General features: G+C 34.1%; 1 protein-coding gene across 2 annotated transcripts in view; it reads left to right on the top strand.

The window, feature by feature from the left end:
- Ptp61F (Protein tyrosine phosphatase 61F) overlaps positions 1-14,060 on the top strand; it is an 87,825-nt gene that overhangs the window by 30,256 nt on the left and 43,509 nt on the right. For both annotated transcript variants that reach the window (XM_072540918.1, XM_072540917.1), the window contains exons 3-5: positions 1,703-2,092; positions 7,862-8,026; positions 13,459-13,674. In XM_072540918.1, the coding sequence (XP_072397019.1) occupies positions 1,703-2,092; positions 7,862-8,026; positions 13,459-13,674 (771 nt within the window). The remainder of the gene's footprint in view (positions 1-1,702; positions 2,093-7,861; positions 8,027-13,458; positions 13,675-14,060) is intronic.

Here is a 14,060-nt window from a genome sequence, read left to right as displayed (position 1 = left end):
CGGATTATATTTAAAATTTGACGTTATCAAATACGAATGTAAAATGTTAGTCTTGCTTTAAAATTTTGGTGCAGAATTACAGCTACATTTAAACTCTTTTAATATCATTAGTGATTAATAAATAAATAAACAATTTATAAAAACAATATAATTAAATTTACAATAATATTTACAGTTTGTTGATGTAGTAGGTAACAGTAAAATTATTTTAAAAATTCAACATTATTTAGCTCAAATAATATTGTTGCAAGATTTTGAACGTATGCTTTTCGTGTCCCATATTTCATTTTCATCACCATCAGAATCTGTACTGTTATCTCCAATGCTAATTATTCCAGGTTCGATTTTAATATTAAACATATTTTTCCAAATTAAACAAATTATTCTTGTCGATTCATCTTGGCCAATTGTAACAATTCTGGTTTTAACTGATGTTTATCAAAATTAAAATTGTATTTCTTCAACTAATCTATAATGTCGGATTTTAACCACTTACGGAAGGTTATTTATTTCACTATGGTAGGGTGCGTTGTACAATAAAATCAAAGATGGGTCTTCTAAATAGAAAGTAATTGCCATTTACTAAATATTGTACTATTCATTTCACCGTGATAACCTGCAGTCAAGGATTTGGAACAAAATAACAAACTAGCGTCTGAAATAAACTCTTTTTCTGAACCGGCAGGAACTACAATAAATTTCTTTCTTCATAACCATCTGGTTTACGTACCCTTTTGCTGTTGTCATCCTGCCACGATATTATTTTATTTTCCCTAGAAAAAAATCAACGTTTCGTCTAAAAAGACAACTTTTCGTGGATGTGTATTATTTCTGTTTTCCATATATTTCCGTAAGAAACACGCTCGTTGTGCTGCGATATAAGTTATTTCAATTAAAGCTCTTCGATGATCGTCTGTTTTAAATTTAAAGCCAAAATCTTTTAATATTCTACTCAAGGATAATTTACTTGTACAAACAATTTCTGCTCATTAATCAATGCTTCACTGGTTACATGTTTCTGTAAAAAAGTATTTATTTTAATATATTACTATAACATGTTAGGTCCTACTCGTATTTCTCAACAGAAAGTTGGTTTACTTACTATCCTTGTACATTTTATATATTATATTTTGAATTACCATTTTATTGCTCTCAGATAACTCAGTAGTTTTCGTTTTTAATTGAGGTTTGCTTTTTCCCGGAGAAGATTTTTTTCAGAATTTTTTTCTTTTCTTTTTCGTATACATATTGTATACTGTTTTTTCGCCAATTTAAGTGCAGCTGCTACCCTCTGTTTTATGTAAAACTTCGCTGGTCGCTGATTAAATGAAATTATAATAATAATCGAAGAAAAAACGCAATATCTTGACAGTAGCTGGTTTGTATTTAGTTTCATGCCTGGAAGATAATGATGCTAGATAAAAAATATGTCTTTTATGTCGCCAGGTATTAATAATGCACGGGTAAAGAAGAGCTAGGTCTGTATGTTGTAAATCGTTGATTCAACCTGAACCTTTTTTTTAGTTGTTTGCAGACATACTATTTTCTACTTCCTAATTCGGTTTCCCATCATTTTATGGTTTTCATGTCCTCCGTTTCATTTCTATAATAAATTAGAATAGAATAATATAAAGTCATTAAATTTTAAATAAAAATTACACTATTTTTTACATCGTTATTAATGTTTGAAACACCCCTGTAGGTAGTAATGTTGAATAAGTTGGTAGAAAAAAAGCAAGATAAATGTTATCAATATTGGCCGTCCAAAATTGGTCCAGATCATATAATGAAACTTGAAGACGTTGGACTAACCGTAGAATACGTAGAGCAACAAGATCATTCTTATTATCTCACTAGAGTCCTTCGACTGACGGATACAGAGAGCGGCAAATCCCGTGACATACTGCAATATCATTATACAACATGGCCTGATTTTGGAGTACCAAGTTCACCAACCGCCTTCTTAGAGTTTCTTAAAAAAGTACGAGATGCAGGAGTATTGGAAGCAGATGTTGGACCTGCTGTAGTCCATTGTTCCGCTGGAATCGGAAGATCAGGGACTTTCTGTTTGGTTGATTCTTGTTTAATTTTGGTAAGTTTTATTTTTTATTAGAAATAATTTTTATAATATTAGAAAATTAGTTGCATATAAAAGATCACCCAATCGCCAGGAAAAATGATAGATTTTTGGTATTTTATTAGTAATTCAATTTGAGCTGAGTCATGAGGTGACACACTTGAAAAATTATGGCTGGTTTCTTTGGTGTGTAAAATCTGTGGCACTTTCTCAGTTTGGTAAATATTGCAAATTTAAAATATACTTTGAAGGAAATCCCGTCCCTTGTTCTCATCATCCACGATATTTTTAGAGAAAATCGTTCGACTTTTTCAGCAGCTTTTTAACGGACATCTACTGAAATTGAAACTGAGATTTCTATTAATCTTTTCTATCAATGTCCTTGGGCCAAATATAATTTCTGATATTTCACCAATAATTCTAGATATGGTCTTCCAAGGATCATTTGAAGAAATCCTTTTAATACCTTTTCAGAATTTTATAGGTTTTCCAAATGTCCCAATTCATCATAGGAGGAAATTAGTTTAAGCTCAAGGTAACTGAGTAACTCAAAATTGACTTGAAATTTCTGATTGTTTTTTTTAATTTGGTGAATGAATAACAACTCTCTGCTAAACTCTTTCAAAATTGGAATACTTTTTAGCATGATTAATTCAACACAGAAATGTTCAAAATATAAATTAAATTCCACAAACCTATTTTGCTTTTACTCTCACTTCAAATTTCCTTTTTGATTATTTTAATTTGACCTCTAAGTCGGCGTAAGAATCAGCCGCCATGTTAATGGCAAAGGGGTCAAATAAGATATCGTTTTAAATCTTGCTATTCCCTAGACATTAGTCTTTAAATTTTTAAATTCGGATCAATCATTTATTTTATTTATTAAAAAAACATGTTGCTGGGTTTTTAAAAAATGTCGTAGTTCCTGATAATGCCTCTTTTCCGTTTTTGTTCGGCCACCCTGTATACACAGGGCGATTCATTAAGAATGTCCAGTCTCATTCTACATCTTAAATTATGATTATTCTGCTCTGCCCAATATGCCTTATACAAATATTGCTATTTTCCGAGATACTGAGTGTTTAAAGTTTAAATATAGATTTTAATTTTCTCAATAATTTTGTTACAATAATAACATTTTTACAATTTCTAAAACTGCCAATTTTACGTTTTTTGGCATGATGATTGCTAATTTAGACTATAATTTAGCATTACTTACAGAGTGCGATAGTTACAGAGGTTGCCAAATCCATATGTTAAGAGAGAAACCCATTTTCAGCACGACTTTAAGATTAACATTTGGTGTGGTGTAATATGACTACTTAATAGGTTTTTTTGAGGTACTAACCAATTTAAATATACCTCTGTATTTATATTTTCTTCAAGAGCATTTACACGAATTACTAGAGGATATACCTCTCGCCTTAAGACAAAACATGTGGTTTTGCACGACAGGGTACCACCGCATTATTCCTTAGAAATTGGTCAATACTTGAATCAACAGCTCTCGCATCGATGGATTGATCGTGGAAGCGTGTTTCCGTGACCACCAATAAGTCCTGATTTAAAACCTTTAGATTTGTCAATTTTGTCCCAAATGAAGGCATTAGTTAACAAAAAATAAATTAATTCTCTTTTAGAATTGTGACAGAAAATAGAATGAGCCGCGAATGTGATTAAAAATACGAACCCTAAAAACTAAATGTTCGGACAAACGAAAATTTATTGAAAACGTTCATCTTCACGATCTTTCTTATTGAGCCAAAGAACGAGATCAATAATACATTAAACTCTATCATTAATAACAAAATATTGAAATGGCTAGGTCTGTATAAACTTTGAATTGCAGCGTTGGCGACAAAATAAACGAAAATGTTGCGTAACATCGTGACAACTAAATGTTCAGACGATTCAAGAAATTAGTACGTTAATATATACCGTCTGGCATTATTCGTATTAAGGATTTACACAAGTCATTGTCGAAACTATCTCATAATTCACCTAATTTATTCTTCAAATCGGCGACGGTTCTCTGGGGATCATTACGCAATTTCTGTTTCATTTTAAGCCACAATGTCTCAATAACGTTAAGGTTTGGACTATTTGAAAGCCATGAGAAAACTTTAATGTTATTGCCTCCAAACCCTTTTTTAGTTGTTTTAGCTGATATGGCATGCAGCACCGTCCTGCTGGAATATAAAATTCAAGTCATGGTAGAGATCGTGATCACTTGGTACAAGACTATTTTTCAAAATTTCTTGATAGTTTGCTGCGTTAATTGTGCCTTCCACCACCTAATATCTTCCCAGACCCACTGATGATATGCAGCCCCAAATCATAATTCCTTTGGGAAATTTCACATTTCTTTTGAGACAATCTTTATGGAATACTTCATTTTGACTTCTGATTTTCGAAAGTCTCCCACGCAAACATCAAATTTCGATTCGTCACTGAATAATACCCTGAACCAGCCATCAACAGTCCATGAAAACTTTTAGCAACCGCTTCAATTGGGCAAGCTCGAAGATTTCACCGTTGATGACTGGTCCAGAGTAATATTCAGTAACGAATCGAAATTTGATGTTTGCGTGGAAGACTTTCGAAAACGGGTTAGCAGAAGTAAAAAATTAAGCATTCCATAAATATTGCCTCAAAAGAACTGTGAAGTTTCCCAAAAGAATTATGATTTGGGGGATGCGTGTCATCAGCGGGTTCTGGTGCGTCCTCGGGTGCGTCACAATTAACGCACCAATTAAAGTTTTAAGAAATTTTGAAAAATAGTCTTGTACCAAGTGCTCACGATCTCTACCCGGTCTTGAATTTTATACTCTAGCAGGACGGTGCTGCTTGCCATACAGCTAACACAACAAAAAAAATGGTTTGGAGACAATAAAATTAAAGTACTCTCATGGCCTTCGAACAGCCCAGACTTTAATTTACCTAACCTAACCCCATAATAGAGTCGTAATTTCTTGAATTGTCCGAACATTTAGTTGTCACGATGTTATGCAACATTTTCGTTTATTTTGCCGCCAACGCTGCAATTCAAAGTTTATATAGACCGAACCATTTCAATATTTTGTTATTAATGATAGAGTTTAATGTATTGTTGATCTTTCGAATCCTGATAAAACTAATAAGTATTTTTGAAAAGTTTAAACGCAACAAAAAAAAATATTTTTGGGTGAGATATTTGAAATTAAAAATCACACTAAATTTTCTCTTCTTTTTCACCCCTGTAACTTATTAAAATAAACATTATAGAAGTTCTCAGGGACTTTTCGCCCTCGGCAATAACGTAATCTTTCATTCTGCGTTTAAATTTCTAAAAAATACACTCGCCATCATAAAATCCGGGTCACCTTGAAAATCACCGATATTTCATTTTTAACGAGCTTTATCGTAAATAATAATAACACAAATACAAACTAATGCATGTTTCTGAGAATTGTTGCGGTTTCCTTTGTAACAAAGAATTCCAATACTGCCGATTTCGCGGTAAAGTGCACACTTCCCAAAATGAACGCTACCTGTAACTCCGCTTGTTTTAAATGTCTCGTTTGTACTTCGACTTTCTGTTCAAATGCAACGGACAAACGTTTATTATTGCCGCCATTAGTGTTTATTAGTGCCATTATTAGTGTTTATTTTGTGACAAAAATGCCTTTGACTGTTGTTGAAACGGCACAAATTGTTGCACTTGTGGAAGACGGTCACACTCAACGGCAAGTCGCAAGAACTGTTGGCGTAAGCCTTTCTACGGTTCAACGAGTGCTTCAACGCTTTCAGGAGGCAAGTTTGCTAACCAGGCGACCTGGCTCTGGACGAAGAAGAACGACCAAGGCACTAGATGACCGTTTTCTTGTGTTTCAGGCTTTACGAAACCGGACCTCAACTGCGGTTATGCGTCAAAATCGTCTAGAGGAAGTACGAAATCGCAATTTTAGTGTTGCAATAGTCAAAAGAAGACTTCGTTCTTCTTGACTATCTTCTCGGGTAATGGCTAGAGGACCGCCACTTCGCCGGGTGCCTCAAGTTACACGACTAGCTTTTGCTCGACAATACGCGCATTGGGGAATTAACGATTGTAGCAAAGTGTTATTCTCAGATGAATCCCGTTTCTACCTAACTGGATCCGATGGACGTGTAAGAGTTTGGAGGAGAACCGGTGAACGATTTTCACAAGCTTGCATTGCTCCAAGAATGCCATTTGGTGGAGGCTCGGTCATGGCTTGGGGAGGTATATCTTCCGACTTCCACACATAATTACCCTTCATCGAAAATGGGTCCCTAACTGCACGAAGGTACATTACGGAGATTCCGGAAGAACATGTTATGCCCAACGTGGCAGGGCTTGGAGAAAACGCCGTTTTTATGCAGGACAACGTGCGACCGCACGTTGCCAGGATCAGTATGTAATACTTGGACGAAGTTGGAATTACGAGGGTACCCTGGCCAGCTAGGTCTCCGGACCTGAATCCAATCGAACATCTCTGGGACGATTTGAAAAACCCATTTAAAACCATACACCTCCTCCTAACAACGCATAGGAGCTTAAGGATCTGTTAGTGAGAGACTGGAATAACATACCACAACATGTATGTAATCCGGAGAAAAATTGAGAGTATGCCCCGTCGTCTGCAAGAGGTTATTAGAGCAAGGGGAGGCAATACACAATATTGGCCATTGAAATAACACTGATTTTTTACCACGTTCTGTATTTTCCATTTTTTTTTTCGTATGTCTGTTTTATCAACAATTTGATTTGTTTTCTGTTTTTTTCAATAAAAACAATAAAAAACCATTTTTTTTCTTTCGAAACAAACATTGATGACAAATAAAAAATACATTAGCCAAAAAAAAGGTTATTACTACACCAGAGGCAAAAATATTTAAGAAACTTGAAATTTTCAAGATGACCCGGATTTTATGATCGCGAGTGTACTTATTAGTTTTCTCAGGATTCGAAAAAAATTAATGCATTTAAAAAGCATTGGCCCGAAATTTTGCGCCTACGCTCAACCAACAAGCAAAGTTGTGAAGGTGAACGATTTCAATAAATGTTAGTTTGTCCAAACATTTAGTTTTTAGGGCTCGTAATAGACAAGGACTAATTGTTATTAAGAGATCTTTGCAAAACCGGATCATAAAGTTAATTGAAGTAAATGAAGGACATTTTGGACATTTATTTTAAAGTTTTTGTGTATTTTTTTTTCTTTAATTTGTTATTGTTACACATTTATAAAATAAAATGTTTTATTGTAAAATTAAAATTCATTGGAGTTTTTAGAAGCAAATAACTCGATAACCGATCGAATTACACGGATCAAGCACAAGTAGGATTTTTTTTTTGTAGAACTTACTGCTTCTTTATATTTTTCTATTTTACCCGTAGTTCACCCGAAAACAATTGCTCTGATTTACTAAACACAACCAAGTGTAACTAGCGTCCTTTATTATCAATGCTAAATTAGTAATCTTCATGCCAAAAATTATTGCGAAGATTAAAATTGATATATAAACTTTAAACACTCGATATCTCGGAAACTAGAAATATTTGTATAAGGTATGTTGTATGTAATCTACAACTCAGAGATTGGACATTCTTGGTAAATCACCCTGTATTTATCTACTATTTTTTTTAGTTATATTCTAATTTTTTCTTTACCTATATATAATCTTCTTTAGTGTATATACTAGAAATATGAAATACCTTTATCTTTCAAACTTTCACATGCACTGAATCGTATAAAATATTAATCTCAGCTTTAATAACTTTTAAAGATTGAAAAATATGGTTTAAATTCCGTCGACCTTAAAGAAATTCTATTAGAAATGAGGAAATATCGAATGGGTTTAATCCAGACTGCTGAGCAGTTGCGATTTTCATATCAAGCCATCATAGAAGGAACCAAGCAGATCCTTAATCAAAATTCGGATGGTGGTGGGGTAAGTATCTTAAACAACAATGTGAGTCTAATTTACTCCGTTATGAATAATTTCGTAATCGTTTCGGTTAATTAATTTTATAAATATTCCTCTTACATTTTCTCGAAACTACTGTATCATGTTAATGGCATTTTAAACGGTATTTATTACAAAATATTTAGATTTACTTCTACTGAACTAATTAATATTAGTATTTTGCGTTATATGGTTCTTAAAATTCAGGTATCGTAGTTATCTTTCAATTAATTCAAAATAAAACTTTAAATAGTAGAATAAATGAAATATGCCAATTTAAAAGACAAAATACGTTATTTGTAATCATTCCCGAAACGGTTAAAAGATTTCTATAACTTATATATCTATAACTATAACTCTTAAATATCTATAACTATAAATACAAAAAGTGTTTCAAAAGTAATCAAAGTGTTTTTAGAAAGTGAGTTCCTATAAACGTGTGTCTAGTTTAATCTTCTTCTTCTTCTTCCTCTTTATGAGCAATTCTGCTTGTTCATTGGCGGATTAATACCTCTTCTGCCGATTGGTGACTTATCTCTTGCTATTTTGATGACACGGGTCTCCTCCATTCTGATTATGTGGTTATTCCATTCTTTTTTTCTATTTTGTGTCCATTCATTTATACACTGAACGTTACATTTTCTTCTCATGTCTTTCTCTTTCGATCTCTCAGCGCATTTCCTGTAATTCTTCTCAGTACTCTCATCTCTGCAGTTTCCAGTAGCCTTTGGGTTATGGCTGTGTCTGGTCTTATTTCTAAGGCATATGTCATTATGTGTGTCTGTTTCGTCATATAGTGTTATTAAGGCATCCTGTCAGTCTATTTGCGTTTTGTACTTGATCTCTCACTTCTTTGTCCAGGTCTCCATAGCTAGACAGTGTAATTCCCAGGTATTTTATTTCCATTACTTGTTTAATACTGATGCCTTCAATTTCTATTTTACATCTGGTTAGTTCTTTGCTGACTACTATTGTTTTAGTTTTCTGAGATGAGATTGCCATATTAAATTCTTTTGCTCTTATGTTAAATTTGTGGGCCAGTCTTTGCAGACTATCTTCATCTTGGGTTATCAATATTGCGTTGTCTGCGTAACAGAGAATTTTTATTTCTTTGTTTCCCATTCTGTATCCTCTTCCTTTGTTAACGCTTTTGATGATTTCATCCATGATTAAATTGAAGAGCATGGGGCTCAATGGATCCCCTTGTCTTATTCCGCTGGGTATTTCTATAGGTTCTGTAAGTTGCCCATCTATTCCGACTTCCATTTTGTTGTTTTGGTAGATGTTTTCGGTAGTTTTTACAATATTTAGGGGAACTTCTCTATTATACAGAAGATGGATTACATCTTTGAGTCTTACTCTGTCAAACGCTTTTTTTATGTCAATCAGACAGAAATGCTGGTCTATTATACTCTAGTGATTTCTCAGTAATTTGCTTTATAATGAATATTGCATCTGTACACGATCTTCCACTACGAAGACCCTGTTGTTAATCTGCTAAAATCCTCTGATTTATTAGCACTTAAATTTTAGTTGGAAGTTTTAGCGTAGCATTTAACAAGTTTATTGAGATATTGAATTTCTTTTACGTAGTTTAGTCGGGATCTGTACAAAAATAGCTTAAGTTGATGATAGTGAATCAGACTTTAGGTTTTGAAGAACCGAGTTCATCTGCTTTATTCCGTAATGCCTGCACATTTGCGTGTAGAACCCTTAGGTTGAAGTTTGTTTCATGGATGGTATGTGGGATTTTAAGGACACCTTCCCCTGGTTTTCAGATTCAGAAAATGGTTAACAGTCACTCCATCATGCCATATTTCTGAACATAAATAGGCTAGGTCGGTCTTCCATTGAGACTGCTAATTTGAATGAGCTGCAATATTTGTCTCATCTAGTTTTTATTCTCTCGCACTTGCATTTAGCAAGTAAATCACAGGAATTCAGAAAGTCCACAAGTGTAATCTCAGGTAATTTCAGGTACAATTTCTGGGGCCAATCCAGTGACAAAAAGGAATGCCATTTTCGGTGCTGCCCTCAATGCACAATTTTGGTTTGAGCCCTTGAGTGGTTTAGGTTTATTTGTTGGGCTTAGGTCATTGAAGCGTTTTGTTTTGAACTGTTTTCCATCCATCATTTTCGTTACTAACCTCTTCCTTTTGTTGATATTGTTGTTATGCGTCATATGTCAGTGGTGTGCCTGTAATATGTTTATTTATGGAATATGTATCATTTGGTTTTGTGTGGCTCACAGTCGGTACATTTCGACGAGTCGAATTTTCGATCTTCGCGGCAATGGGGTTTTCTATTTGCTGCAATATAGTTTACAGCAGCTCTAGCCGCGCAAATATCGTGCGGCGCAGCTCGTGGTTTTCCGCTACAAACGTAAATATAACTATCCTTGGCAGTAAAGGCTGTGTCGTTTGTTGCAAATCGGAGAATTGGTGGGAACTGCGTTTTGTTTACTAAACTCAGTGTTTCGTTTTGTGGTTCTATTTTCCAACTTCTGCTCTAGTTCAAACATCTTTTCACGAAGAAGGTCATTCACTTCATTCAGGCTCATCACCAAGGCACTTAGTAGTCCATTATTTTGGACTTAGAGCTTCAATTTATCCGAGATCGATACGCCAGCGTTGTTGCAATCAGCACATGAAATTTCTTTTATTCCCTGAACCATAAAGCCCGGGGTCGTCACGATGCACTAATTGTGAAAATATTTCTTGCAATTCACACATCCAATGCAGTTTTTGCCTTTTCTACCACAAATGTTACAGAAAACTGCAACTTTTTCAGGAGTTGTCGTCAAGCCTCTCTCACTTTCCATAATTTTGATATTTTCGAATTGTAGAAAATTCGGGAAATAGCACGAAAAATCTACTGGGTTTGTATACTAGTGGCGTTACCGATAAATTTTCCGTACAGTTACAGCTCATTAATTACAAAAAAAGTGGAACACTAGGCAGTACTGTAGACTAGCGTGGAGGTTCATAGTATGTTTTCTGTATTTTTAAAATTCAAATAATATATTTAAAATTAATATAGTAATTTTATTATTTATTTGTTTTTTATATTTTAAACAAATTTAATAAATTATGTTTGCTCCTAACGCCACCTGTTAACGTATTGACAAAGCATACGTTGTTTACTTATGACAATCCTGTTAAATTCGGACCAAATATTAATAATAAAATATAAATAAATCATTAGATAGTAAATTTAATTATTATATACACTAAATAATGTTTAAAAATTATAATTGTATTTATACGAAATTATTTTAAAACGAGATTTATTATAAAAATTTAAACAGATAATGAAAACAATGTTTTTATTAATCGGATGACATTTATGACTTTTATTAAATTTTGACAATCATTACGAATCAAATCTTTTAGTGACAGATATTCTTTTAATTTTTTACTTCTTATTGAATGTCCGTATTTTGTTAGTTATTTTTAATGCAGTTTTTAATTTAAACTTGCGTAGAGTTAATATATGATGACAAGAAACGAATTGATCGAGAGTAGAGAATCGATGTAAAGAACTGCTATTTTGTGACGCTACCCGTGACAACGCCATCTTGTGGCGCTAGTTCCGTGTCGCTCGCCTCAGCATTTTACTGTAGAAAAAAAAGTGATACAACGCCAGTATAGAATTTTCGCTTCAAAAGTCAATACTCTTTCAAAGTTATTACACAGGTTTATAGGAACTTTTATTAATAAAGTGGATGATGAAGCGCCCTTAACAGTATTTTGGTTTACTTTGGAAACACCCTGTATATGCGTAAACATTAGATTTAGATTAAATTAAAAGAGTTAATTAATTTAGATTCTTCTTGGAGTGGCCATTTTTTACTGATGTGAGATAATAACATGGCTATTCTAGCTTTATTGACTGTTGTCTTAAAGAGTCTTGTAGTAGTTTTGTTGAACCATTTTCTTAAATTGTGTAGTCAGGAGGTCCTATTATTTCCACTTTTTCCATATATCTTGTTTTACCTACTTTCAAAATATACCCGTAGTATTGCGTGAATGAAACCTTCATTCACTGTCTATCCAAGAAACTATAAAAATTCTATAAAACTGCCATAAAACCAGCTATGATGCACGGAACTGAATGTTGGGCAGTTAAAAAGCAAGAGGAACAACAAATACATGTGGCGGAAATGAGAATGCCTAGATGGATGAATGGAGTGGCAAAAAAGGTTAAAATTAAGATTGAAAATATTAGGCGTAGTCTATAACTGGCATTAACTGATGCCAACTTCAGTGAACATTATCACCCATTACGAAGAATTGCTGATTTGCATGCTCCTTAGAATATCTCGGACATATTACACGTGGAGAAGCTTAATATATACAGGACCTTAATAAGACCAGTTTTGATATATGGGGCTGAAACGTGGATCTTATCTCAAAATGATAAAAGACTTCTTGGTATTTTTGAGAGAAAAATTCTTAGAAAGATTTTTGGGGCCGTAAATGAAAATGGGCTATGGCGTCGAAGATACAACTTTGAACTGTATCAGTTATACACCGATCCAGATATTGTGAAGTTTGTTAAAGTGCAGAGACTTAGATGGGCTGGACACATTGCTAGGATGTCAGATCACGAATACACGAAGAGATTAACATTTTCACAACCAGAGGGCACAAGAAGCAGAGGACGACCACGAATGAGATGGATTGATGATGTGGAAGAAGACCTGCAGATTCTAGGGGTTAGAAGATGGAGGGAAGTTGCCAGGAATCGACAGGAGTGGCGACTTCTTTGTGAGCAGGCCAAGATCCACAACGGATTGTCGAGCCACTTATGATGATTACACGTGGAGAGAAATACACCTTGCTCCAACTGATTATGCAGAGAAAGATCCAAGGAAAGAGAAGCATAGGGAGGCGTAGAATGTCATGGCTGCGCAACCTGAGAGATTGGTACGGATGTACATCAAATGGACTTTTCAGAGCAGCCGTCCGCAAAAGTCCGAATAGCTATGATGATTGCCGACCTCCTCCGCGGAGATGGCACTTGAAGAAGAAGATGCTCCTGGAAGAAGTAGGAAAGGAAGACCAAAGAAGATCTGGAGGAGATGCTAAGGCAGGACATATCGGCAAAGGGGATTGTTATGGGTATTACTCAAGATTAAATGTAGAAATGGTATTAGGGAAGCAGATCCCGCAAAGAGAATGATGATATTAAAATAGGAAATATATTTAAAATAATATATAAATATGTGAAATAACAAATTATTAAAACAGTGTAATTAGACTCAAAATTAAAATTTTATTTGTCTGTTTATAGACAAGTAAAAAGAAGTAAATTTTGTCCCACTCCCATTCCACAATACAATCCTAATACAATTCCATCTCAGGTAATGAATATTGATATCTTTGCAGGTAAATTAATGTTTTATTGTATTTTAGGAAAACCATATAGTAATAACAAACAACATATCCCCTAGTGTATCTGAAGAAAATTCAGAGTCAGAAGACGAACCACCACCATTACCTCCTCCTCGATTGGATAGCCTTAACAAACCTAACGGAACACCTCTCGACAGACCTCTTCCACTTATCCCGAAAAGTATATCAGAAGAGAACGGATGGAATTACGAAAGCAAACAAAATGGTGACGACGAGGTAATTTTATTTGCTATTAAAATTATATGTTTTTGACTTTCATATTTTTTCCGTTCTTTGCTCTTTCTTTTTAAAACATCTCTTTTTGTTTTTATCAATTTATTATTTAAAAATCGTCAATCTTAATTTTACTCTTTATTTGTTCCTTCGAACAATACTCTTGATACTGTGTGAGTTGACAGCAAAACAGAATATAAAATCTACTGAGATACCAAACTTCTTTAACCACCAATAGTGGCTTGATTAGTAAGCCCGCACCCCCTACCGCATCTTGTGAGAGATCGACTTTGGTTGTAAATACAGGGTGTTTCAAAAAAAGGTAACCCCGTCTCTAGGGTAGGTAAAAAACTGAAAAATAATTGGGGTTTGCTTAGTAAAAAATTTTT

This window comes from Diabrotica undecimpunctata, chromosome 8 (genome assembly GCF_040954645.1).
Source record: "Diabrotica undecimpunctata isolate CICGRU chromosome 8, icDiaUnde3, whole genome shotgun sequence".
Classification (NCBI taxonomy): Eukaryota; Metazoa; Arthropoda; class Insecta; order Coleoptera; family Chrysomelidae; genus Diabrotica; species Diabrotica undecimpunctata.
The sequence above is the reverse complement of the archived record's forward strand: the minus strand, read 5'-3'. Positions and strand labels throughout refer to the sequence as shown.